Source organism: Siphateles boraxobius, unplaced genomic scaffold (genome assembly GCF_051911475.1).
Source record: "Siphateles boraxobius isolate OS27281-9 unplaced genomic scaffold, OSU_SipBor_1 1, whole genome shotgun sequence".
NCBI classification, from domain to species: domain Eukaryota; kingdom Metazoa; phylum Chordata; class Actinopteri; order Cypriniformes; family Leuciscidae; genus Siphateles; species Siphateles boraxobius.
The window spans coordinates 9,985,385-10,009,193 of NW_027508699.1; the positions used below are offsets into that span (position 1 = coordinate 9,985,385).

Sequence of the window (23,809 nt, forward strand, 5' to 3'; positions counted from 1 at the left end):
CATGTCCGCCTATTGTCACCCCGAGATCTAAGTGAGGCGCTGAGAGAGGCTGAGAGAGCTGAGGAGGTGCTACAGGCTGGGCCGGCAACAGGTCAATCTCCACTCCAGCGTCATCTGACGAGAGCCGCCGAACGGGAGGTGGATGGGGTCCGATCTGAGGAGGAGGTCAACCGGGTTCAACCAGCACAGACCCCGCGACGGAGGATGAGGCTTGACCGCTTCTACCGTTGCGGAGAACCCGGGCATTTCGCCAGGTACTGCCCTGTCCCGAGCCCCCGGCCCCGGGCAATGTCACCCCCGGGAAACGACCTCGGAGTGAGGAAGTGAGGGGACCCTCACCCCGTTATTCAGCACCCCTCCACAACGAGTGCCCTACTGTGGGGCGCTGCGGGTTTGCCAGAGGACTGTACCTGGACTGTGTTGTTGACGGGCAGCCCTGCAGCGCCCTGGTGGATACGGGGTCCACCATTTGCTTGCTGCGAAAAGGACTGTTGGCAGGAACGGCCGGTCCTCTTCCGGAGGACTGGACCCCCATCAATACCGAACTGCTCACCGTCATGGGTGAAAGGACAGTAATGCCTGGAAAGAAGCTGTTGTCTGTGGTGGTGGGGATGAGCCAAACGAGGCATGAGTTCTGGCTCGCCGATATCAGAGATGACTGCATTGTTGGCTTGGACTTGTTAGCCCACTGGGGAGCACGTGTCGACGTGCCGGGGGCCGCCCTATGCCTAAGTAACGAGACAGTGCCGCTCCGATTGGGCCGGAGCCATCATGGAAAAGCTCTGACTCCCAACCGCCACACGAGAGCTGCAGAGACTCAGGGGGAGCCCCGGGGGAGTATTGCAGCTCAGACCAGTGCATCTCAGCCACTACCACCGCACGCTCCATCCGCCCCCCCATCACCGGAAACTGTTGTTGCTGTTGAGGAGTTGGGGCGGCGAAGCAGTGAGCATCTGAGCACGCCGCAGCAGGAGCAGTTACAACACCTATTGGGAGACTTTGTGGACATTTTTGCAGCCTGTGAGAAGGACTGTACCAGAACAGCTCTGGTGCAGCATCACATCGACACTGGCCCCGCTGCTCCCATTCGCTTGCGCCCCCATAGACTGCCTCTCGCCAAGCGCCAGGCTGCTGAAGAAATGATCCGAGAAATGGCAGCTAACGGCATTATTGAGCCCTCGGACAGTCCCTGGGCTGCACCCATGGTCATGGTGCGGAAGAAAACGGGGGCGTGGCGCCCTTGCGTGGACATTCGGCGACTAAATGCAGTCACCCCCAAGGACTCATACCCACTACCGCGCATTGACGATGCATTGGATTATGTAGCTGGATCCTGTTGGTTCAGCTCTTGGGACTTGCGCAGTGGGTATTGGCAAGTGGAGCTGGCGACAGAGGCCCGCCCAAAACTGCATTTACAATAGGGCAAGGACTGTGGTAGTTTAAGGTGATGCCCTTTGGAGTATGTAATGCCCCAGCAACCTTTGAGAGGCTGATGGAGAGGGTCCTAAAAGACATTCCCCGCACCTGCTGTGTGGTTTACTTGGACGATCTGTTGGTTCATGCCAGAGACTTTGACCAGGCTGTCCACAACTTACGGGAGGTCCTGATGGCCATCCGTAGCGCTGGGTTGCGGTTGAACCCAGCCAAGTGCAGCATGCTCACCCGCCAGACGCAGTTCCTGGGACACGCGGTCAGTGGGAGCGGGGTGGCTACGGACCCAACAAAGGTGGCCGCGGTGAGGGACTGGCCCCCACCAACCAACCTCACTGAGCTGCGGAGCTTCCTGGGCCTGGCCTCCTATTACAGGAGGTTCGTCAGAGACTTTGCAACCATTGCCAGCCCCTTACATCAGCTGACAAACAAGGGCCGGCGTTTTGGGTGGTCTGAGGATTGCGCTGCGGCTTTTCGACAGCTAAAAGCGGCTCTCATCGACGCTCCTGTTCTGGCCTACCCTGATCCCAACCAACCGTTCCTTGTGGACACTGATGCCAGTAACGTGGGGGCTGGGGCCGTACTATCCCAGAGGGGGGAGAGTGGAGAGCGAGTAGTGGCCTACTATAGTTGCAGCCTCAGTCGCACAGAAAGAAATTACTGCGTCACCCGGCGGGAGTTGCTAGCCGTGGTCCTGGCCGTCCGTCACTTCAGGCCCTATCTCCTGGGCACCAGGTTCACACTGAGGACAGACCACGCTAGCCTCACTTGGATGCTGAATTTCCGCCAACCAGAGGGTCAGGTGGCAAGGTGGCTGGAGATCCTTCAGGAATACGACTTTGAGATTCAGCACCGACCAGGGCGGCAGCATGCTAACGCTGACGCCCTCTCCAGACGTCCATGCTTTGTTGACGAATGTCGGTACTGCAGTCGCCAGGAAGACCGTCTGCAACTCCTGGTTCCCCATGCTCTGCGGCCGGAGGTCCTCCGTTGGGTTCATGGGGCAGCTGGAGCCGGCCATTTTGGAAACTCCAAGACAGTGCGGCGGCTGCGGCAACGTTTCTACTGGCCGGGATGTCGGCAGGATACAGAGCTGTACGTTCATTGCTGTGATACTTGCACGGCACAGAAGGGACCCAGCCAACGTTCTCATGCGCCATTACAGCAGTACCTAGTCGGGGCGCCTATGGAGAGGATCGGGGTGGACATCTTGGGTCCATTTCCCACCACAGATTCCGGCAACCGTTTTGTCCTGGTCGCTATGGACTATTTTACAAAGTGGCCGGAGGCATATGCGGTGCCAGATCAGAGTGCTTCCACTACAGCGCAGCGACTAGTGGTCGAGATGTTTGCCCGGTTTGGGGTGCCGGATGAACTTCACAGTGACCAGGGGCGTAACTTTGAGAGCCGATTGTTCAGTGAGGTGTGCCAGCGATTGGGGGTGAAGAAGACAAGAACCACTCCCCTCCACCCGCAAAGCGATGGATTAGTTGAGCGGTTCAACCGCACCCTGGCCACCCAACTTGCCATCTTGACCAGCCAGCAGCAGAGAGACTGGGACCAGCATCTGCCTCTGGTCCTGTGGGCATATAGGACAGCTGTGCAAGAGTCGAGTCAGTGCACACCGGCGGCGCTGATGTTTGGGAGGGAGCTCCGCACGCAGGTGGACTTGGTGTTCGCCCCCCGAGCCGGAGATTGCTGGTGGGCCAGAATTGGATTACTTCAGGAAATTGAAGGAACGTCTGAGCACGGTCCATCAAATGGCCAGGGAGGCTCTGGGGGACGCTGGAGCCTGCCAGAAGCGGGCATACGACGCCCGGGCCCACGGGCCTACGATTGGGCCAGGGGACAGAGTGTGGGTGTTCTGCCCCCAGAGGAAGCGGGGGTTGTCACCCAAACTGACTCATCATTGGGAGGGACCTGGGGAGATTTTGGACAAAATTTCGGAGGTGGTCTTCCGGGTCCGAATGCCTGGACAGGGTAGACGGGTGGTGCTTCATAAGGACCGATTGGCACCGTACCACCCACTGGTCCCAGAGCAAAAGACTGATGGAAGCCAGAGAGGCTCCCCGAAATCCACTCCCAGCGTCGCAACAGACAATAAGGGACTCAGGGCTGAGCCTGGCGCTGGGGGTAGAACACCAGGGAGGCCGAAGCGTGTTCGACGCCGGCCGGGACATTTGTTGGATTTTGTTGTGGGAGATTAGGGTTGTGGGGACACTAACCCTCTTGGGAGGGGGCTATTGTAATGACCCGGCACTCAGCACTAGCAGCTGGGTGCATTATGGGTAATTGTTTGTTGGGAGTTGATTTATGTGTTATTATAGCAAGATCGTTGAGTTTTTGTGATAGTAAAGTTATGTGTGTTTATGTTCAAGTAAGGTTAGGTGTTCTTGGTTCATTTACTGCTTTGTTGTGTAATAATGTGTCTCTCACCGTCATGGAGAGAGATGTGTAAAGGAGCGACTTGGCGATAGGGCCTTGCCTGTGCGTTCGTTCTATGTTTAAAATAAAAAGAGGAGAAAGACAACAGTGCTGCCTCCTGCTGGTTTATTTTACCATTGCTTCACCTGCTGAAACACTCCCGGTCGTGCGGTGTATGGGACACGAGTGTTTATATCTCGTGTTAGTAATTAGCAAAGTAAAAGTGAAATAGCATAGCTTAGTTCCGGTCAGTCCCACACTATATTGAATAACTACAAGTTATTACAATATGTAACTTTGTGTCTGTCATTGTATTTCTGTGATTGCATTCTGCCTTAACTTCATTGACCAACATTTGTTTTGAGGGTGGTCTTTAAGATCACTTATATTTTGATATTTTTTAAAACTGTTTTATGATATATATAATATAAAATATGGTAATAAGAACCAGCTTTAAAGTGCTCTTCTCATGAGAGGAAGTTATGATGTGTAAATATAGCCTCAAAAATATATATATAAAGCGTTAATGTGAATACAATACAATAAATGGCAAAACAACAACAACAACAACAACAACAACAACTTCATTTAGTTCTATGTTTTTACAATATAAAACGTTTCCTTTAACTTTGAATTGCTAAGGGGTTTCCTGTTAATTATGGATGGACTGAGATTGCAAGTCATGATAGTAATTTTTTTTCCAAGGAAACGAAACGGGAATCTAACAGAGAGATTTATCAAAGGGGTATTTTTACATCTGGAAATTTCGAAATCGAGTCAAACGAATAATGCAAGGTAACCTAAGAGGATCTGAGAAATGCCAAGACTTGTCACGGTAAAATGGTCATGAAGAGATTTTTTTTGTCAGTCTGTTTCGTTTGTTTGTAAGGGGTGTGTTCGCGACCATAAGCAGCGGACTGTTTCCTGGAAAGGAAACTCGTGAGCAGTGTGGGAGGAAGATAAAGAGCGAAGAGAAAACAGTGCTTGTCTCTCATTAAAACATTATTATTATTTATATTAATTAAAATATCCTACCTCTCTTAGAGTGGGTTTTCGGGAAAAAATCTAATTGAGGAATAAAACAAATCTACGGCATCAACATCCACAGTAGGCCTACTTCTCTTTGATAAAAAGGTGAGTTGGCATGTGAAATTCATGATGCAGCATAGGCTACACGGTAAAAAAACACGAATTGTCAGGTACGCTAACCTGTTTAATCCAATTAAATTCGAATCAATCAGACTAGGTTACAAACTAACAAATGTAGAATATTAAACGGTTAAATCAGGTAGAAATAGATCCGTAAAGTAACTGCACTGCACGCACATCTGTTACAGTAGTCCCTCTGGAATTATTGTCATGTGATTTTTATGTAGCCTACGCTAATTATGCCTTTTCTTCACTTCAACTATATTCAGCCAAAATACTGAAAGTCTTGTGGTATTATAGAGTAGCACTGACTAGAAATTATAGTACAAATGGTAACACTTTACAACAAGGTCTCATTTTAACATAAGGTAATTCATTAAGTAACATACATTAACAATGAGCACTATATTTTTTTTACAACATTTATTAATCTTTGTTAATGTTAGTTAATACAAATTGTCATGTTGGTTCTTAATTCATTAACTTGCTAACAGATAAAATGTAGAGATTAACATTAACTAATATTAATAAATGCCGAAGATAAGGTAACCTATTATTGTTCATTCTTAGCTCATCTATTAACTAATGTCAACAATTGAAAACTTATTGTAAAGTGTTACTGCATAAATGATCAATTAGTTTTTTATTAATCACATAATGATACTGTTAAAAATATGGATTAAGGTATTCAAAAGGATTGTAGATGATATGGCTCATTTAGCAATCTAGTAAGGTCTATTAATAATGCAGATAACTGATTGATTATTTGGTAATATTTTGTGTCCTTAAATGTTCACTGTGAAAAGGCATCAATATCTGTATTAGTATCAGTGAGACTGACCTTCATTCATAAAAAAGATGCCATTAAACAAGTATTATGAATTATTATGGGGGGATCATATTATGAAATATAAGAATTGTATAGTATATTCCCATTAATATTTACCTTTTTTTTAGCACACCAGGGTGACTAGGAACATGAAATTCTCTAGCTATGACTTCTTGTTTCACAGGAGTTTAAATATGAGGAAACACAAAGGCGAAATTCCCTTAATCATCCATCATCACAATGAGTAAAATTAAAGAATATAGTTCTGATGTGCAGGAAAAGATTGTTGAGCATCACAAAATACAAAGTGGCTGTAAGAAAATAGCTAAATAACTGAAAATCCCAATTTTGACCATCAGGGCAATAATTAAGAATTTTCAATCAAATAAAGATGTTACGAATCTGCCAGGAAGAGGACGTGTGCCTATATTGTCTTAATGCACGGTGAGGAGGAAAGTTTGAGTGGCCAAAGACTCTTCAAGTATTACAGATGGAGAATTCTAGAGATTAGTTGAGTCTTGGGTTCAGAAAGCCTATAAAACAAAAACCAAACAACCCCTACATCCCCACATGTTGTTTGGCAGGGTTTAAAAAAAAAAAAAAAAACCTCCTCGCTCGTCCAAAAACTCCAGTATATTCAGTTGTCAGAGATGACTGGATCTTCAATACGGACTGGATTCTATGGTCAGATGAAACAAAAAAAGAGCTTTTTGGCAGCAAAGCCACCAGATGGGTTTTGTGCTAACAGGGGTGAAAGGTACCCCATACCCACGGTTAAATATACCGCTGGCTCTTATATGTTGTGGGCCTATTTTTTTGCTGGAGGTCCTGGACTTCTTGTTCAGATACTTGGCATCATGGATTCTAGCAAATACCAACAGATAAAAAATCTAAACCTGACCACCTTTGCTAGAAATCTTATAATGGGCTCTGGTCGGATCTTCCATCAGAACAACGATCCAAAACAAACCTCAAAATCAACACAAAAATGTGTTACGGAGCACACAATTAAGCTTCTGTCATGAGTTGTCCCAGTTACCTGACCTGAACCCTATAGAAAATGAGTGGGGGAAGGAGAATAGGAGAAGACTCAGAGCTGTTATCTTGGCAAAAAGAGAATGCAAAAAGTATTTAATAAAAGGGTGCCAATATTTGTGGCCACTCCAAAACAAAACTTGTTTTGGAGTGTTGTGAACTTTTTTCTTCTTAAGTGTAGAAAAAAACTCAGAAGCAAAGACCAGGAGACTTGGGGGTATCTTTTAAGCAGGATTCTTTATTTGCTGAAGTCTGCTTCATCCAAAATCTTACCCAAGTCTTACTTGATTTAAGATCAGCATGTCAGTGTAACTCAGAGCCTCTGAAACAAAGCATGTAAATAAAAGCCTGTTCTCTGAGATTCCGCAGACCTGCATTATCATAGAGAAACAAAGCATGTAAATAAAAGCCTGTTCCTGGAGATTCCTCAAACCTGATCACATTAGTATGACAGTGTAACTCAGAGCCCCTGAATGCTAAGCAGGTAAATAAAAGACAGAAGTCAGCCTTTTCCGGAGATTCCTCATACCTGATAAGATAGAAGTAACAAAAATTTCATCATCTATGCCTCAAGATGGTAAACACTTGTTTGAACTTTCTCAGTTAAAATACTGTTGAATAAATTTGTAACACTACAGGAGAAAAACATATATTTCATAATGTGATTTACCCCCCACTTTAAATTCTTTTACTTTAATGAAAGGTTCGATTTTTACAAATTTTTTGAATGAAAGATCAAAAGGATAAACAATGCTGATTTTAACATTTTTAAAAATGCCATTAAAAAGGCATTAAAAAGCATTACATTTAATTTGAAGATACCTGCAGAAACCCTGTGAAGAGAAGTGATGCGTTTGTGTAAGAAAAATATTTAAACCCCTTAAAAACGTAAATAACTAGACGTGTCGAATACGTTTATTATGGATTGATGCACTTTTTTGGGCTTCAAAATCTTAACTCTATTATAAAGCTTGGATTAGCCAGGATATATATATTTTTTGATATCTTTAATTGTGTTTGTCTGAAATAAGAAAGTATACACCTAGGATGGCTTGAGGGTGAGTAAATCATGGGGTAATTTTTATTTTTGGGTGAACTATCCCATTAAGATAAAAATAAACAATGACAAAACAAAAGTAAAGCGGCAGCTCCTCATGGACGACTGCCGCACAAACATAAACAAAACACAACGTAAAGTCCAGGCCTGGTCCTCTCTCGTCCTCCACTGTCATCATTCCTACTTTTATTCTTCCGGGGCTCCTCCGTGAGAGATTAGAGGCCTATGTGGCGCGCATTAGCAATCGATTGGTTACCACATTAACTATTTGTGTTTTTTTTCTGTATGAATGCATTATGGTGTGATGTTTTTTCTATGTACAAAAGCTGCAGTTTATAACAATTAGTACAATTTTAAAAGTGGTACAACTGATGTTACAAACCTCTTGCTTTTGAATTATCACAAAATCTGACTACATGTGGTTCGAATTCTGCAACTGTGGTTCAATTTAGACAAATTTCAGTCCGATTTTAGGGCAGGTTATAATACAGAATCAGATAATACAGAATGTCAATGACCTTCGTTTAATCCGAGATGCAGGTAATGCTGCAGCTCTGATTTTATTGGACTTGAGTGCGGCTTTTGATACAATAGAATAGACCATGTGATTCTCATAAAGCGGTTATCCCAATTGGTTGGAATACGTGGGACAGTTTTAAAGTGACTCAAGTCTTATCTTACTGATAGAGAGCATTCTCAGTGAAGTATGGTAACTTTGTTTCAACAACAGTGCCTGTCACTTGTGGGGTTCCTCAGGGTTCTGTTATTGGCCCCATTTTAATTTCTTTGTAAATGTTGCCCCTGGGTTTGATTTTTTAAAAATATGACATGTCTTACCATTTTTACCCCAACCATACATGTCTGGAGGAGGCTGGATGACCCATAATTTGGTTCAGTTAAACCAAAGTAAAACTGAGATTATGCTTTTTGGCCCTGCCAGAGGATGCTTTGATATTGCAACATACTTTGGCACATGGTCAGACTATTGCGATGACCAAGTAAAAAATTAAGGTGTTGTGTTTGACCCAGAGCTGAAATTTGATAAGCAGATTAATGCTGTGGTTAAGGGTTGCTTTTTCCAGATTAGGACTATTGCACGTTTAAAGCCTATTGTGTTGAGAAAAGATTTAGAAAAGGTTATTAATGCCTTTGTTCTGTCCCGTCTTGTCTATTGCAATGTTTTGTATGTGGGGTCCTGTCAGACCACTATATCACGCTTGCAAATAGTTCAGAATGCGGCAGCACAAATCTCCTATTTTAGCTTCTCTCAGATGGCTACCAGTTGATTTCAGGATAAAATATAAAAATCCTCTGTATGTTTTTAAAGCAGTGCATGGGATAGCTCCTGTTTATGTATCTGAGCTTATTGCTCTTCATCAAGCACCTAGGTCTTTAAAATCAAATATTAAGTCATTGCTTTCTATCCCTCGATCTCATTTAAAGTTAAAATGTGATCAGGCCTTTGCTGTTGCGGGTCCGAGGCTTTGGAATAGTATGCCTCTTGATCTAAGAGAGATCACCTCTTTAAATGTATTTAAAGCTTGTGTTAAAAATAATTTCTTGTCTTTATCTTTTGAGAGGTTGGGCTGGCTAGTATCTGTATTAGTACGTTGCATGTTGTTTTTATGTGTTGTTTGTTTTTATGCTGCTGATTGTACAGCACTTTGGTCTGCAGGGGCAGTTTTTCAGCCAGTAGGTAGAACTAATTAGTGAGATCAGCTTGCTGAGTTCATGGGTGGAATAAACTTATGGCAGGACTTTTACTTTCTGACCCCTGGACTTTCCACCTTTGGCTATTTAAAAACTCTGTTATGGTGATGATACACAGGGCAACTTTTTGAGCAATGTTGCTGGCCAATATTGGTGTCAACGGGCAACCAGATGAGACACAAAGGCCCACGACCAATCTAAATTATCCAGATAGAAATTGATTGCCCATTTTCAATGGGAAAGTGCCCAAGCAACAATTGCTCGGCAAGATTGCCCTGTAACATTGCTCAGAAAGTTGCCGTATATATCATCACCTTTAGGCTGACGAAATTCCATTCCTCACAATGCATGGAAAAAACATACAGGAAAATATTTGCTTAACTTGCTTTTCTGGTTTGCATGTTTGCAGAGAGTAATTTGCAGCTGCCCGCCATGGCAACAAATAATGGTAAGTGTGTCAAAACCTTATCATCAGTAACCTGATCCTGACAGCATTGTGTTAAATTGCTGTTATACAGTACATAACTGAAAGAAACATCCTGCTCTTTGATACTCTTTAAACTAGGTTACCCCATTGACCTCCAACCACAGAAAAATGCAATTCATTCCACCTCTCCTTATAGCCAGGGACCAGCCATACCAGGCCAGGGTAAGGGAATTTATGAAAAATTTAATTTTGCAAAATTAAATCTCCCCTTTTTTAGATCCTGATGTTTAAGAAGTCATGTTCTTTCTTTCGCAAGGTCAAGTGCCAATGATGCCGGTTCCACAGAGACCCGAAGGCTGTCCACCAGGACTGGAGTACCTGACCCAGGTAGAGCTTCAATACTGCGAATTAACAGCTCTGTATGACACTGAAGACACTGATGTTTTTTTTCTTGCATAAGATATCTTTTCAGCAGTGGCGGCTCATCAGGGGAGGCAAGGAAGGCAAAGCCTACCCAAAATGTTGTGTCTCAGAATGTGTATTTCTTGTTTGTAACTTCACCTCTGTAAGTGTAACCACCGCGCGCTTCTTCCCAGAATGTGCCGAATCTGTGAAACGTGAGTCTGAGGGGATAGAGAAAGGGAGGGGGAGGCAAATCCATAGCCGGAGACGTGTGCCTCCGTTGGTATAAAATGTTTTGCCAATCACCATTTAGATTTTCACTTTCAGCGATTAGTGTTGAGAAAAGTAACACGGCAGATGAGGCTAGGCTCCCTTGTATATCAACCAATCATCGACAAGACGTAAATTACGTGATATTAGTTTGAACTGCTACCGCTGATGTAATTATGGAGAGTAGAGATATTGAATATTTGATTCAATTGATTTGATGCAAACAAATTTACTGAACTACCATTCAAACAACAGCTAAAATAAAAATAAAAGAAGACCACATGCCTAAGTTGGATATAGGCTGCAGCAATCAGATTTACTAAACGACGTGCTCTTTTAACATTTAAAAGGACAGAAGGATGGATTTTTGCTTCAGGTGATAGGCTAGGACTAGGTGAGTGAACTTATATTTATATAGTCTTGATGTCTGTGTCGTTTTCTATAAATACTCAGGTATATAAGTGACCCAAAAAAAAGCCATTTAAAGTAGTTAAAAATCCGACAGCTAAAATTGTGTGTCTCCTCTATTTTAAAACCCACCAGCCGCCACTGCTTCTCAGGACGTGGTGACTAAGCTTGCATTAGTTTTGTGGCTTTGAAATGATTATGTAAATGTAAAAGATGGTTTTCAACATTTATTCCCTTTTTACAACACAGATTGATCAACTTCTTGTGAAGCAGAAAGTTGAGCTAGCTGAAGGTAATATTATGATGTTTGTTGTAGTTGGTCACTGATATTACTTTGAATATTTTGAATGTGTTTAAATTTAAGGCCTATTACCTTTCTTTAAGCCCCGCCCCCTTGGTTTCTTCTGCTTGATCATATAAGCTTTACACAACATCCCATAGGAATGAACTGGAAATTAACATGAACAATATGATTTTCAGTAAAATAAACGTTTTCATAAAAAATTGACTCGGCCTATCAAGCAAGAAGTAGACATATGACAACTTTATAGCCATGCCCTATCAACCAGTTACAGCACCCTAGCAACCATCTCATAGACTTCCACTAAAAAAAGATGAGAGTGATATCTTTGAATTGGAACATCATATAGATAAGGTGGTAGGATGTTTGGAATCAGACTGGCAAGTAGTTTTAAATATCTCAAGTAGTTTTTAAATACCCTGGCAACCATTTAGAGCAGTGGTTCTCAACTGGTTTGGCCATGGGACCCTCATTTTCCCATGATCATTAAGCTGCAGTCCACTTTTTCGTTAACCCACTCAGAACAGTCTTGCGACCCATCAGTTGAGAAACACTGATTTAAAACACTCTAGCAACCGTATAGTTAAATGAGCCAGCCATATCTCGGTACCAGAACATTGTAGAATCGCAGTGTTTGTTTTTGGAATCAGACTGGCAAATAGTCTTTAAAAATCTAGTCACTATCTAGTCACATCCTAACAACAATTTACAGCACCCTAGCAACCGTATGGGCATATCTTTGCAACCACATAGCAGTACCCTAGTAAATACTCAAAACACAATAGCAACTACCAAGCAACACCCTGACAACAACCCAGAACAACATAGCAATGCTTATAAATGCCATATCAACCACCAAGAACACCTTATCAGCTGCGTAGCAACACCCTAGAAATTGCCTATCAGGCACATAGCAATGCCCTAGCAACCAGCCAGAACCCCCTAGCAATACCCTAGCTACTTCCTACTAACCACAGTGCAGAGTATTGCCATGACAAGCACCACTCACATTTTCTTCAGAGAATGTACATATCTCGTTTTTATTTTTAATTTTTATTTATAATTTAAATTTATTTATTCAGGTGTAATATTATATATTTATAAGGTGATAAAAGGCCCAGTAACAATGTTTTATATTATTTTTGCTTATAAAACTTCTGTAATATGAATCTGTATTATTATTATTACAGTAATCTGTAATATTAAACAATCGAAACACACAGGACTTGCATAGAATTCTATTCAAAAAAAGTTTGTCTAATAATATGGCATATGGCAACAGTTGCCGAGGTAGGATTGGTAGTAACCTTTTTAAGGCGGGGCTTACAGATGGGTCAGTTAATGCAGTGCACTTAACTTAACATACACAGGTCTTTTGTTTTATAATTTTGTTTTTATTGTGTTATTGATTCATATCACAGCTATATTGGGCTGGGAGACCAATAATAAGTACATGGTGAAGAACAGCATGGGGCAACAGGTGTTCTATGCGGCTGAGGAAAACGACTGCTGTAACAGACAGTTCTGTGGGCCATTGCGCTCATTTGTCATACATGTTCAGGATAACTTGGGACAGGAAGTGATGACGCTCACACGCCCTTTGAAGTGTGGAAGCTGCTGCTGCCCCTGTTGTCTGCAAGAGGTAAAACACATTTATGTTCATTAAGTAATTAGTTTATTCAGGTTTCAAAGCCTTTGATTAGAATGTCAGGTTTAGTGGTTAAAAATATAGGCTGGTTGGTGAAAGACTGTTGGTTCAAACCACAGAAGCAGTGATTCATGAACTAGTATCGTGCAATTTCCTGTAGAAAAAAAAGAAGATGATGTTTTAGATAAAACCCTTTAACAATATACAGTTCAAAAGTTTGGGGTTGGCAAGATTTTTGAAAAGTCTGATGCTCACCAAGGCTATATTTATTAAAAAATATAGTGTAAACATCAATATTTGAATTGAAAATAACTTTCTATTTGAATATATTGTCAAATTTAATTTTATTCTTGTGATGTCAAAAGCATAATTTCAGCATCATTACTCCAGTCTTCAGTGTCACATGATCCTTCAGAGATCATTCTAATATGCTGATTTGCTGCTCAAGAAACATTTATTATTATTAATTTAAACTATATTTTTTCTGATATTTTATTCTGTAACATTAAAAATGTCTTTACTGTCACTATTTATCAATTGAATGATTGAATGTGTCGTTGCTGAATGAAATGCATTTATTTCAAATAAAATAAATGATTTGAAAAATAAAATAAAATAAGATCAGGGCAGAGCATCTGAAATAACAAAAGGAGCTGATGTGACGCAAAGTATCTCCAGCTAGAACAATAACATATGCGGCCCATTCAAGTATTTGTCGGACTGTAAACCTGTCACTACTACAGCAATTAAACTAAAAGCTACTGAGCAAATGCAGATGTCAGAGCATCGTATAATATTACATAAAACAAAGAGGAAAATAAAAAAAGGAAACTAAAAGTAATTAATTACATCTGCTTTACTATAAAACATTGTGATCCATTTAACAGATGCATAATTGTATGGTAAGTTAGATCAGCCTGATCTGCAACAAGTGGTGAAAAACAATAAAACGACAATAAAGTGACTATATAGTCTCAGACTGTCCTTAACTAAAATGTTGCTATAGTAGCTTAATATTAAAGCTAGAAAACCTATGCACTTGGTAATTTTTTTTAAAATGTCTATTTTATTTCATCATTAAAATCTATTTCCACATTCCCCCTGTTGGGCCAGCCATGAATAAAGGTGATACAACTGAAGAAGGAGGAAAAAAAGCCTCATTAAAATAATTAAATGATTGAAATATTGAATACATTGTCCACCAAATCAAAGTTATGTGGTGAGACCAATGTGCAGAGAAAAAAACAAAAACAAAAAATAACAGGAAAGGACCTCAGAGTGAAAACCCATAAAGACTGTGACAAGGTCAATAAAATAAAAAGAGCCAAAGTCTTATAAAATATCAGATAATTCAACCTTTTTATGACACAGAAAGGTTAGTTCAGGTTGAGTTGTAAAATATCATGTGGTACGACTTACCAAAAAAAAAATTTGTATAATGATTTTATGATACCGTTAATAATTTGATATATGTGTAAAATGTACTTCTTACTTAATATTTTTGAACACTCATGGACACTCTTACATGTTTTTACAACATTGCTGAATCAACAGCCAGTCTATGCATGTCATGTTTAACATATAAAATGAGGAAGTTATCTGTTAAATTTTCAAATCACCTTGACTATTGCCGGACTGATGTGTTGCATGATGGGTACACAGCAATGCCACCATCAATTGTCATGTCTGTGATTGAATTAACAGCTTAAACGCCACCTATTAGTTGTGAATAATATGAAAGATCCACTATATTTTAATTATAGTTATGCCTAAACTGCTCCAATCATTGCTGATGTGTCCTTTGTCTGCCTCATAGCTTGAAATCCAGTCTCCACCAGGCAACCCGATTGGATACGTGATCCAGAATTGGCATCCATTTATTCCCAAGTTTACCATACAAAATGAGAAAAGAGAAGAAGTTCTGAAGATCGTGGGGCCGTTCTGCTCCTGCAGATGCTGCTCTGATGTGAACTTTGATGTATGAACCATATAAGACCGAAACATTGATGATAGTTTGGTCTTTTGTGTTAACATGTTCTTGTGCCATTTTGCATGATCATAAATAGTTATTTATTTGCATCTAAACAGGTTTTGTCAATGGATGAGTCAACAAAGGTGGGCAGAATCTCTAAACAGTGGAGTGGTATGATGAGAGAAGCTTTCACTGACGCAGACAATTTTGGAATCTCTTTTCCTATGGATCTGGATGTGAAGATTAAAGCTGTTCTTTTTGGAGCATGTTTTCTCATAGTAAGCAGAAATAAGGCATTATCGCATATCGCCATGTTTCTTGTTAGACCAGTTTTCTAAACTTCCTCTATAGGCTCTTTGTTTCAGCATAGTGAATAATCTGATATTGTTTTTCTCTTGTAGGACTTCATGTTCTTTGAACACAGTAAATAAATGATAGTTTTCTGGATGTCACGTAAGTAAACTTATATTGCATATGGGAGTATTTTAAAAATGTCCACAGCATGATTTGTCAACACGTGATTCTAACTATAGTCTTTCAATTAATATTTCAGGTTGAATTTTGAACTCCTTATTCTGAACATGGATTCAAATGTGGATCACTTAGCTTACAATTATATTTTACACATTACTATGCACAATACATTATATAGTATTTTATTAATGTTCTTGAGTCACCACTAGGTGACAGCAATTCCCTTTTCTATAATGTTAAGATGTTTTCAGCATCAAATACCTGCTTAATGGAAGGTTTTGCTAAACAATTAACTTCCTTTAAAACTTTAAGGCATTTTTACACAATATAAACACGCTTGTAGCAAGCAAAATTAATGATAATTGTTGCTCTTGGTATTAGTTTTTTAGTCAGTTCTTTGGCCATTGCTCTTCTTTTTTTCTTTTTTTTTGAAGACAAAATTTCATCTATTCTACAGTGGAAAAGGGGTAATATCTAAATAAAGTAATCATGTAAAAAAAAAATGTAACATCACTAAATCAGGTAGAAATAGCTATTTAAGAGTACCCCTATTTACAGTCTATGCATAACTGATCACTGGTATTGCATTTTATATTAAAACATTTGATATTGTAAAAAGCAGCTGAAATAAGCATATAATAAATAGAACTGTGTAATTAGTATTCTAAATAACATCCACAGTTTCATTTAGCACTTACTGCCTTTTCCCCAAAGTGCTCTTAAATTCCTCATTATGCCTTCTTGGAAGTTAAGGAGGCATTAGATAATGAATACCACTTTTACTTTTTTACCTTTGCTTACCTATTATTCAAGTTTTAACGTTGTTCAGCAACAACACCTCATTTATACTCCATGAGGAAGCAAATTATCCTTAAAAAAAGTCCTTAGTCATATCCTGGAAAATAGATGTTCATCTGCAGACTTTTCACTAAAATAAATTATTTTCAGAGTTGCAACTAAGCTTTAGAAATAAATGAGAAGGACCCCTCGAAATTCACCTTTTAGTTTTAGAAAAATGTACTATGTTCATAATAGTACGCTACAATTTAATTGTACTGTTTGTGCAGTGTATATGCTGCTCACTGTATGCAAATTTTCTGCATGCATAGAATTCCCCAAATGTGCCTAAATGTGAGTATACAATCAGAGTACACTTTGTGGGAAACCATATTCCATAATGCAATGCACGTGACTTTCTATTTCCAGTGTGGCGAATGAACCTGAAATCTGTTTTTTTACTCATATTTATTTCTGAAGTAATAATTGGATACCACAGCATAGCATTTTGCTGTGTGCAATGTATTTCATTGCATAATGTGTTCTATATCACGTATTATTATAAGATCCAAAACAGACACACTGAAAGGACTGAAATTTATTGACAGTAAAATACGTTAAATGCATTATTCCTGTCTGCCTGCATTACTCTAAACCCTTTGAAGACCGGAGCATGTCATCTTAAACTTTCCCCTCTACACTATTGCCAATATCATCAGTTACAGTGCATACTGTGCTGTATGCAGTAAACAGTAAACTATTATTCTGTTCTTAAGACGTGTAAAGAGCCAAGATAAGAAGTGACTATTTCTTGTATTTGCAACTTTATATCTCACAATGCGACTTTATTTCTTACGATTTCATATCTAAAAATGTGTAATGTGACTATTTCTTGTATTTGCGACTACAGTTTTGGTCAGAATTATTCGCACCCCTGGTAAATATGATAAAAGATGTCTGTTACAATGTTTTGATCTTTAATAAAAAAAGAAGCACAAATTGAACCTTTCTTTGAAGTAAAAGAATTGAAAGTGGGGGGAAAATCTCATTATGAAATAAATGCTTTTCGCCACAATTATTGGCACCCTTCAATTAAATACTTTTTGCAACCTCCTATTGCCAATATAACAGCTCTGAGTTTTCTCCTCCTGTACAATGCCTGATGAGTTTGGAGAACACCTGACAAGAGATCAGAGACCATTCCTCATACAGAATCTCTCCTGATCCTTCAGATCCACAAGTTCATGTTGGTGCTTCTTCTCTTCAGTTCAGCCCACTCATTTTCTATAGGGTTCAGTTTAGGGGACTGGGACGGTCATGGCAGAAGCTTCATTTTGTGCTCAGTGACACATTTTTGTGTTGATTTTGATGTTTTTGGATCGTTGTCCTGATGGAAGATCCAACCACTGCCCATTATAAGATTTCTAGCAGAGGCAGTCAGGTTTTGGTTTTTTATCTGTTGGTATTTGCTAAAATCCATGATACCATGTATCTGAACAAGATGTCCTGGACCTCCAGCAAAAAACAAAAAACAAAAAAACATTAAAGATCTAGCAGTTTATTTAACTGTGGGCATGGCATACTTTTTATCCCTGCGTCCACTAAACTCATCGAATAGGTTTTTTTCAAAAAGCTCTTTTTTGTTTGTTTCATCTGACTATAGAATCCAGTCCCTATTGAAGTTCCAGTCTGAACTGAACTGAAGTCCAACTGAATATGCTGGAGTTTGTTTTCCTCCTCGCCGTGCATTAAGACAATAGAGGCACACATCCTCTTCCTGGCATATTCGTAAAATCTTTAGTTGATTGAAACTTCTTAATTAATCCCCTGATGGTGTAAATGGGAATTTTCAATGCTTTAGCTATTTTCTATTTTGTGATGCTCAACAATCTTTTCCTGCACATCAGAACTATATTCTTTGGTTTTACTCATTGTGATGATGGATGATTAAGGGAATATGGCATTTGTGTTTCCTCATATTTAAACTCCTGTGAAACAAGAAGTCACAATTTCATGTTCCTAGTCACCCTGTCGCACTAAAAAATGTAAATATTAATAGGAATATGCTTCAGAGATATTTCCCTATATATTTTACCAATAATTAATGTGCCAATAAACGTGTTTTAGAGAAAAAAAAAACATTTATTTCATTATGTGATTTCCCCTCCAATTTCAATATTCTCTAACTTCAATGAAAGGTTATGTCTTTCGGAATTTTTTAAAAGAAAGGTAAAAAGGATAAACAATGCAAATTTGTTTTTACAGCCATTTTGATCCTATTATCCATGGGTGCCAATAATTCTGACTACAGCTGCATATCTTACAGTGCTACTTTATTTCTTGTATTTGTGATTTTAAATCACAATGTGACTTTATATCTAGCGATGTGACGGTTTCTTGTATGTTGAACATTATATCTCACAATGTGACTATTTCTCGTGTGACTTTGTTGTATTTGCGACTATCTGTATATCAAATTGCAAAATTTTACAGGGTGACTATTTCTTGTTTTGTAAACGATATTTAATGTCTAATGTCTCTGAAATTCTATCAGTTAACACAATAAATAATGGTATTTTCAACTCTATATTATTATTATTTTTTTGGGGGGGCTATTTGAGCTGATTCTTTTGTAATTTATTTATTTTTAGTCCAGTGTACACCATTAAAAGTCAATTCGCCGTCTTTGAGGAAGAAAACCTCCTGCTCTGGAGAAGGCTTGTAAACTTCCAAGCTGGGAGAAATAGTGGTAGCTGGGCTGCCGGATGTATTTGGTTTGATCAATAATGGAGGACTCATCTGCTGATGGAGGCGCAGAGAGACCTAGACAGCCTCTAATGAAAGGGCTTGATTGATGTTGTGCTCTGATGTGTCTGTGACAGCAGCCAAAGGCCTCACCTCATGCAGCTCCACCCACAAGTCACCACCGTTCGCATACAGCCACAATCCACTGTTGTTCAGTGGCATTAAACACTTACTCAACCTCTGTACACTGAGAGCATTTAATCCCTTCACAGAACGAGGTGGGCGAATCAGTTGCATCTTCTGATTTAAATTATAGGCATATTACTGACAGTGGTGTAGCTAGTTGTTACAATTATTAGTTAGTAACCAAAGAGTTTTCATCCATGAACTATGATATCTTGATTCTAAGTAAACTTAAGAAATATTCCAGGTTTAATACAAGTTAAACTCAATCAACAGCTCTTGCAGCACGTTGATTACCACAAAAATGACTTTTAAGTAGTCTCTTCTTATTAAAAAAAAAAAAGTGAGGCACTTACAGTCGAAGTGAATGAGGCCAATCCATTAAATAGACATCAGATATAAACAATATGTGTTTTAAAAAAAGTTTAAACTTTGTTGCCATGCCTTGTATATAGCAACGACTATGGCAACTTTATGGCTCAAATAATGTTTAGAATCAATATTTATTAAGAATTAATGCTGTAAGCTTTCATAAAGTTAAAAGCTTAAAAATAAATATTTAAAAAATATCGCAGGAGCAAGTCTCTTAAAGATGTCTCTTAAAAGATCTCTTGAGTGGAATTACTTTGAATTGGGTGACAAAACTAGTTTCATTACTTCACACCTTAGAAGCCAACGTGCCATGACTATTCAAGTCTACTATTAGACATTGACTACTTTACATGACTACTTTAATTCCACACACATTAAAGTAGGTAAGATTAGATATATAATTTAAAACAAATTGTCAGTTTTTGGCACATCTGTATTTGAGTGGCATGTGCCACTGGATGCTTTGTAATACCAGAGGTTATTTATATATGTAAGTAGAGCTGCTCAACTCATCTGTCAGTCACTACTGGAGGTGTCACAACATACAGTGACATGTTCCACAACTCAGTGTCAGTGTCAGTGTTTCACGACAATGTCAGTGACACTATTCCCTGGCACATGCCAGTGAAGACCGGATGTGCAACAAAGCATATAGCGACGTGTGCCACTGGCTTCTGTGCGTCAGGTGCCATATCAGTGCCATATCACTTAATGTTAAAAGCGCCTCTCTTTAATGCCCAATGATGAGGCAGAATGGCTTTTGTTTGTGAAAGATTTACCCCACCACACACTTATTTGAGGGAAATGCTGATTGATTGTGAGCTTTTCATATCCAGTTAATGTTAATATCATCAAAAATATTTATATTAAAAATTACCAGTTTGATGTTCAATGATAAAGCAGAAATGCTTGTTTGTGAAGAAAGATCTTCCCCACACACTTATTTGAGGGAAATGCTTTGTTTTAGAAGAACGTGATGCTTTTTTATATGATGTTTTAGAAAGTTACAAAGTTCGGGAAAAGCACGTTCAGATAATTAATCTAATTGTCATGGTAGTAGCTCGTCCAGTCTACTCAATTAACATCAGGAAGTATATATACAGCAGTTTTTACTGCTGTTCTATGACAGTTTTCCAATATCCCTCCACCACCCTATCTCCTCACTTACTGGTCCTATCCCAAACCTGGGATGGGGGGAGTTCACTGAGCCCTCCCCTCTGACAACATGCCAAATACACATATCCTTTACTTTATCTAATTATGTAAGTGTGTACTCGTGAAATCCTGTTAATGTTAATTTGAGTTAATATCAAAAAAGTTTACATTTAGTAAGTACATCTCTACTTACTATTTTAAGATTTTGTAAGCATTTGTACGATGCGATTCATACTTAAATGTACAAATTTAAGAAAGAAAAAATAACACGAAGCAGTCTACCCCTATCCCCACCACTGAACCTAACTGTCTGTGGGGCGTAAACAGATTGTCCAAAAACTTAGATAAATAGTTAAGAACTGCCATAAGAATGTGTTGAGTGACTTGTTTCATTCCTTGAATGAATCACCATTTTGAATAAATTTGAATGAATGATTCAATGACTTACTCATAAAGACAGCCACTTATCACCACCTACTGGCAAAACGATGTAACCTCCAGAAAGAGTTCCTTAAAAATCCCTACTATTATATGGAGTCTGTCTGAAATGGTCAAATACAGACAAGCGGAGTGATACTCAGACACACACCTATTATTAGTCACAGGTGAGTGACATACAGTACCTGTCATCCTAACACTACAGCATTTAATAGCACACACCTACTGCCAGTAGAGAGGGACAGAATGATGCAGCCAGTTCATAGAAGGGGGCTTGTTAAGAGGCCATGAGTGATAGAGGCCTACTCGTTTATTGACCACAGAGTGAGCTGCAACCTTATAGTTTTCCCAATAACCAGGTACTGGATATGTTCAGCTCTGCTAAGATTCATTGGGTAAACACAGAAGAGATCTGCAGGCTAATGGCTGCTAGCCAAACATTGCATAATAATATACTGCCTTTGGTCAATGAGTGAAAACCGATGCATATAGAAACCCATACCAATTTTTGACTGACCATGCAAGTTAGTGAATTATAGCTTCATCTGTAAATTTTTTTTGTCAGTTCTGGCTAACTCCAGCATTTCACTTTTCAGACAGTCTGCTGATTTGAAATGCATTTGGCCAAATTGCCCTTGTGAAAACATTTCATAGAAAACATTTCACATAGATTTTCATAGAAATCAAATTGTAAAAAAATTGACAGGAAATCGCTAACCGGTAAAATAGTTATGTTGTCTCATTATATAGGGTTGGAACCATGTCAGATTAATACTTACATAAAAACTTTGTAAAGAACTATTCCAAATGATTCACTTTAAGTGCTCTTCTCAGACCTGGGTTAGCATTTTGGGTTTGTGCTAAAGAGTGTTTGGTTAATGCACGATGAGTGACATTTTATTTAAAATTCATACAGTTTGAGCATAAATATTTGAGAGTGAGAGTGTGTTTGAGCAAACTATGTCAGGATAACTATTCTCAAAACGTCCAGAATTCCGTTTGAGCAGGTCGTTTCACAGTCTGTACCCAAGACCCCTTTAGGTTCTGCAGGACAGATTGAGGAAACAGTGTTGAATAAAAGGTTTTTTTCAGTGTCTTGAAATTTTGCTCTAAAACATTAATGCTGGTGTCAGCATACTAGACAAAAACACCTAGGTGCCAGTGCAATCGGGTCAATTGCGGCTGTGTGTCGGCTCACTTGGTCGTGTTCTAGGAGAAAGTGCCAAAATTGTGTCAGCTGTGGCCGAGTAATGGTTGCCAGATTTGGCTAGGCTTTGGATGTGCGGATTTGGCCTGATTTGCGCTGAGACACGGCACATTTAGCTAACATTACGGATCAAAAGGGCTGGTCTGATATTGGGTGAGATATGGCCATACAGACCCGGGCCAGTTTAGGTTGAGTGCTGGGGGTGGGTCTCCTTTTAAATTGTGGTAAATTGTATGTAGCAGTGACCCTCAAACTTAAACGTAATATCCTTTCCCTGTCAACGTTGTTATTTATTTGTGCATTTAAAAAAAAAAATCCTACTAAAATTTGTTCCTTTTTCCCCATATTCTCTTTTTTCTCAACTAACTAAATTGGTAAATTAATGATATAATGAAATAAGCTGCGACATCTAGTGACAACACCTGGCAGACTTTTTGTGCTGCTTATTGCCAGAAGACCAGAAGAACTTCTTGCTACCATGGAGAGTAAACCTTTGATAATCTAACATATAATATGATTTTAATAAACCATTCTACACATTGAAGTAATGTTTATATAAAATGAAGCTAGCATCAGTTGGCTGACATAGTGCTAGAATTTAGCTCCAACCCTAATTAAACACACCTGAAGCAGCTAATCAAAGTCTCCAGGATTACTAAAAACTTCCAGGCAGGTGGTTAGGGGCTGGTTGGACCTATACTGTGCAGGACACCAGCTACTAAACTAACCAATGTGAAGTCTTAATTTTCGAATAAGTTCATAAACAGTTTTTATTGCTTCGTCTGATTGCATGATTGCGTGATGAAAACAAGAAACATGATTGCGTGATGAAAACAAGAAAAATAGCACCTAAACATAACCTAACTGTTTAGAAAGAAATAACAGAACAAATGGAGTAGCCTAATCATGTTTTTGATGGGGTGGTGACGTGTTCACGTAACATGAGGCAAGGAAAGCAACTAAAAGCTGTCATAAAGAACCGGCAAAAGCAATGATTATGAATATGTCAAATATAGCAAGGAGACATTTTAATTGTTTATTAATAAAGATGAAGTTGACGTTGCTGACTCGCGATCTTCGCAGTAGGCTAGTGAATGGGCCAGAGATAAATGAACATTTCATACAGATAAGCAGAGAGCAGTCTGTTTTCTTTCATTTTGAATTGTTCTGTTTACAAGTAGACATTTCAATATATATATTTTTTTATAGGCTACGCTGAGTTTCGTTAATTTATGAGACGCGCTCCAGTTCTTGCGCAGGCGCCTCCGTGTCGTGATTATCTATTGTCTGCTATATTTACTCCTTATTTATTAAATCCAGGCATATGGTTGATTAAACATTGATTAATTAGTACAAATTGAAATTCACTTTAAGAAAGGCTTTGTGTCTTCTGTT

General features: G+C 39.4%; 1 protein-coding gene across 1 annotated transcript; it reads left to right on the top strand.

Moving 5' to 3' along the window:
* The first annotated feature begins 4,539 nt into the window (after positions 1 to 4,539).
* Positions 4,540 to 18,901, top strand: LOC143710916 (phospholipid scramblase 1). Its single transcript, XM_077202194.1, has 10 exons — positions 4,540 to 4,989; positions 10,045 to 10,083; positions 10,201 to 10,284; positions 10,379 to 10,449; positions 11,392 to 11,434; positions 12,865 to 13,085; positions 14,908 to 15,069; positions 15,180 to 15,341; positions 15,465 to 15,516; positions 15,617 to 18,901. Exons 2-9 carry the CDS (start codon positions 10,068 to 10,070, stop codon positions 15,492 to 15,494), a joined length of 789 nt encoding a protein of 262 aa, XP_077058309.1. The 5' UTR covers positions 4,540 to 4,989; positions 10,045 to 10,067; the 3' UTR covers positions 15,495 to 15,516; positions 15,617 to 18,901.
* Positions 18,902 to 23,809: the final 4,908 nt, after the last annotated feature.

What these genes read in the sequence shown, in the direction of transcription:
- LOC143710916 (XM_077202194.1), top strand. An exon ending in ACCAGCCATACCAGGCCAGG is followed by an intron (nt 10,285 to 10,378) that starts GTAAGGGAATTT and finishes TTCTTTCGCAAG; the next exon opens with GTCAAGTGCCAATGATGCCG. An exon ending in TTGGAGCATGTTTTCTCATA is followed by an intron (nt 15,342 to 15,464) that starts GTAAGCAGAAAT and finishes TTTCTCTTGTAG; the next exon opens with GACTTCATGTTCTTTGAACA.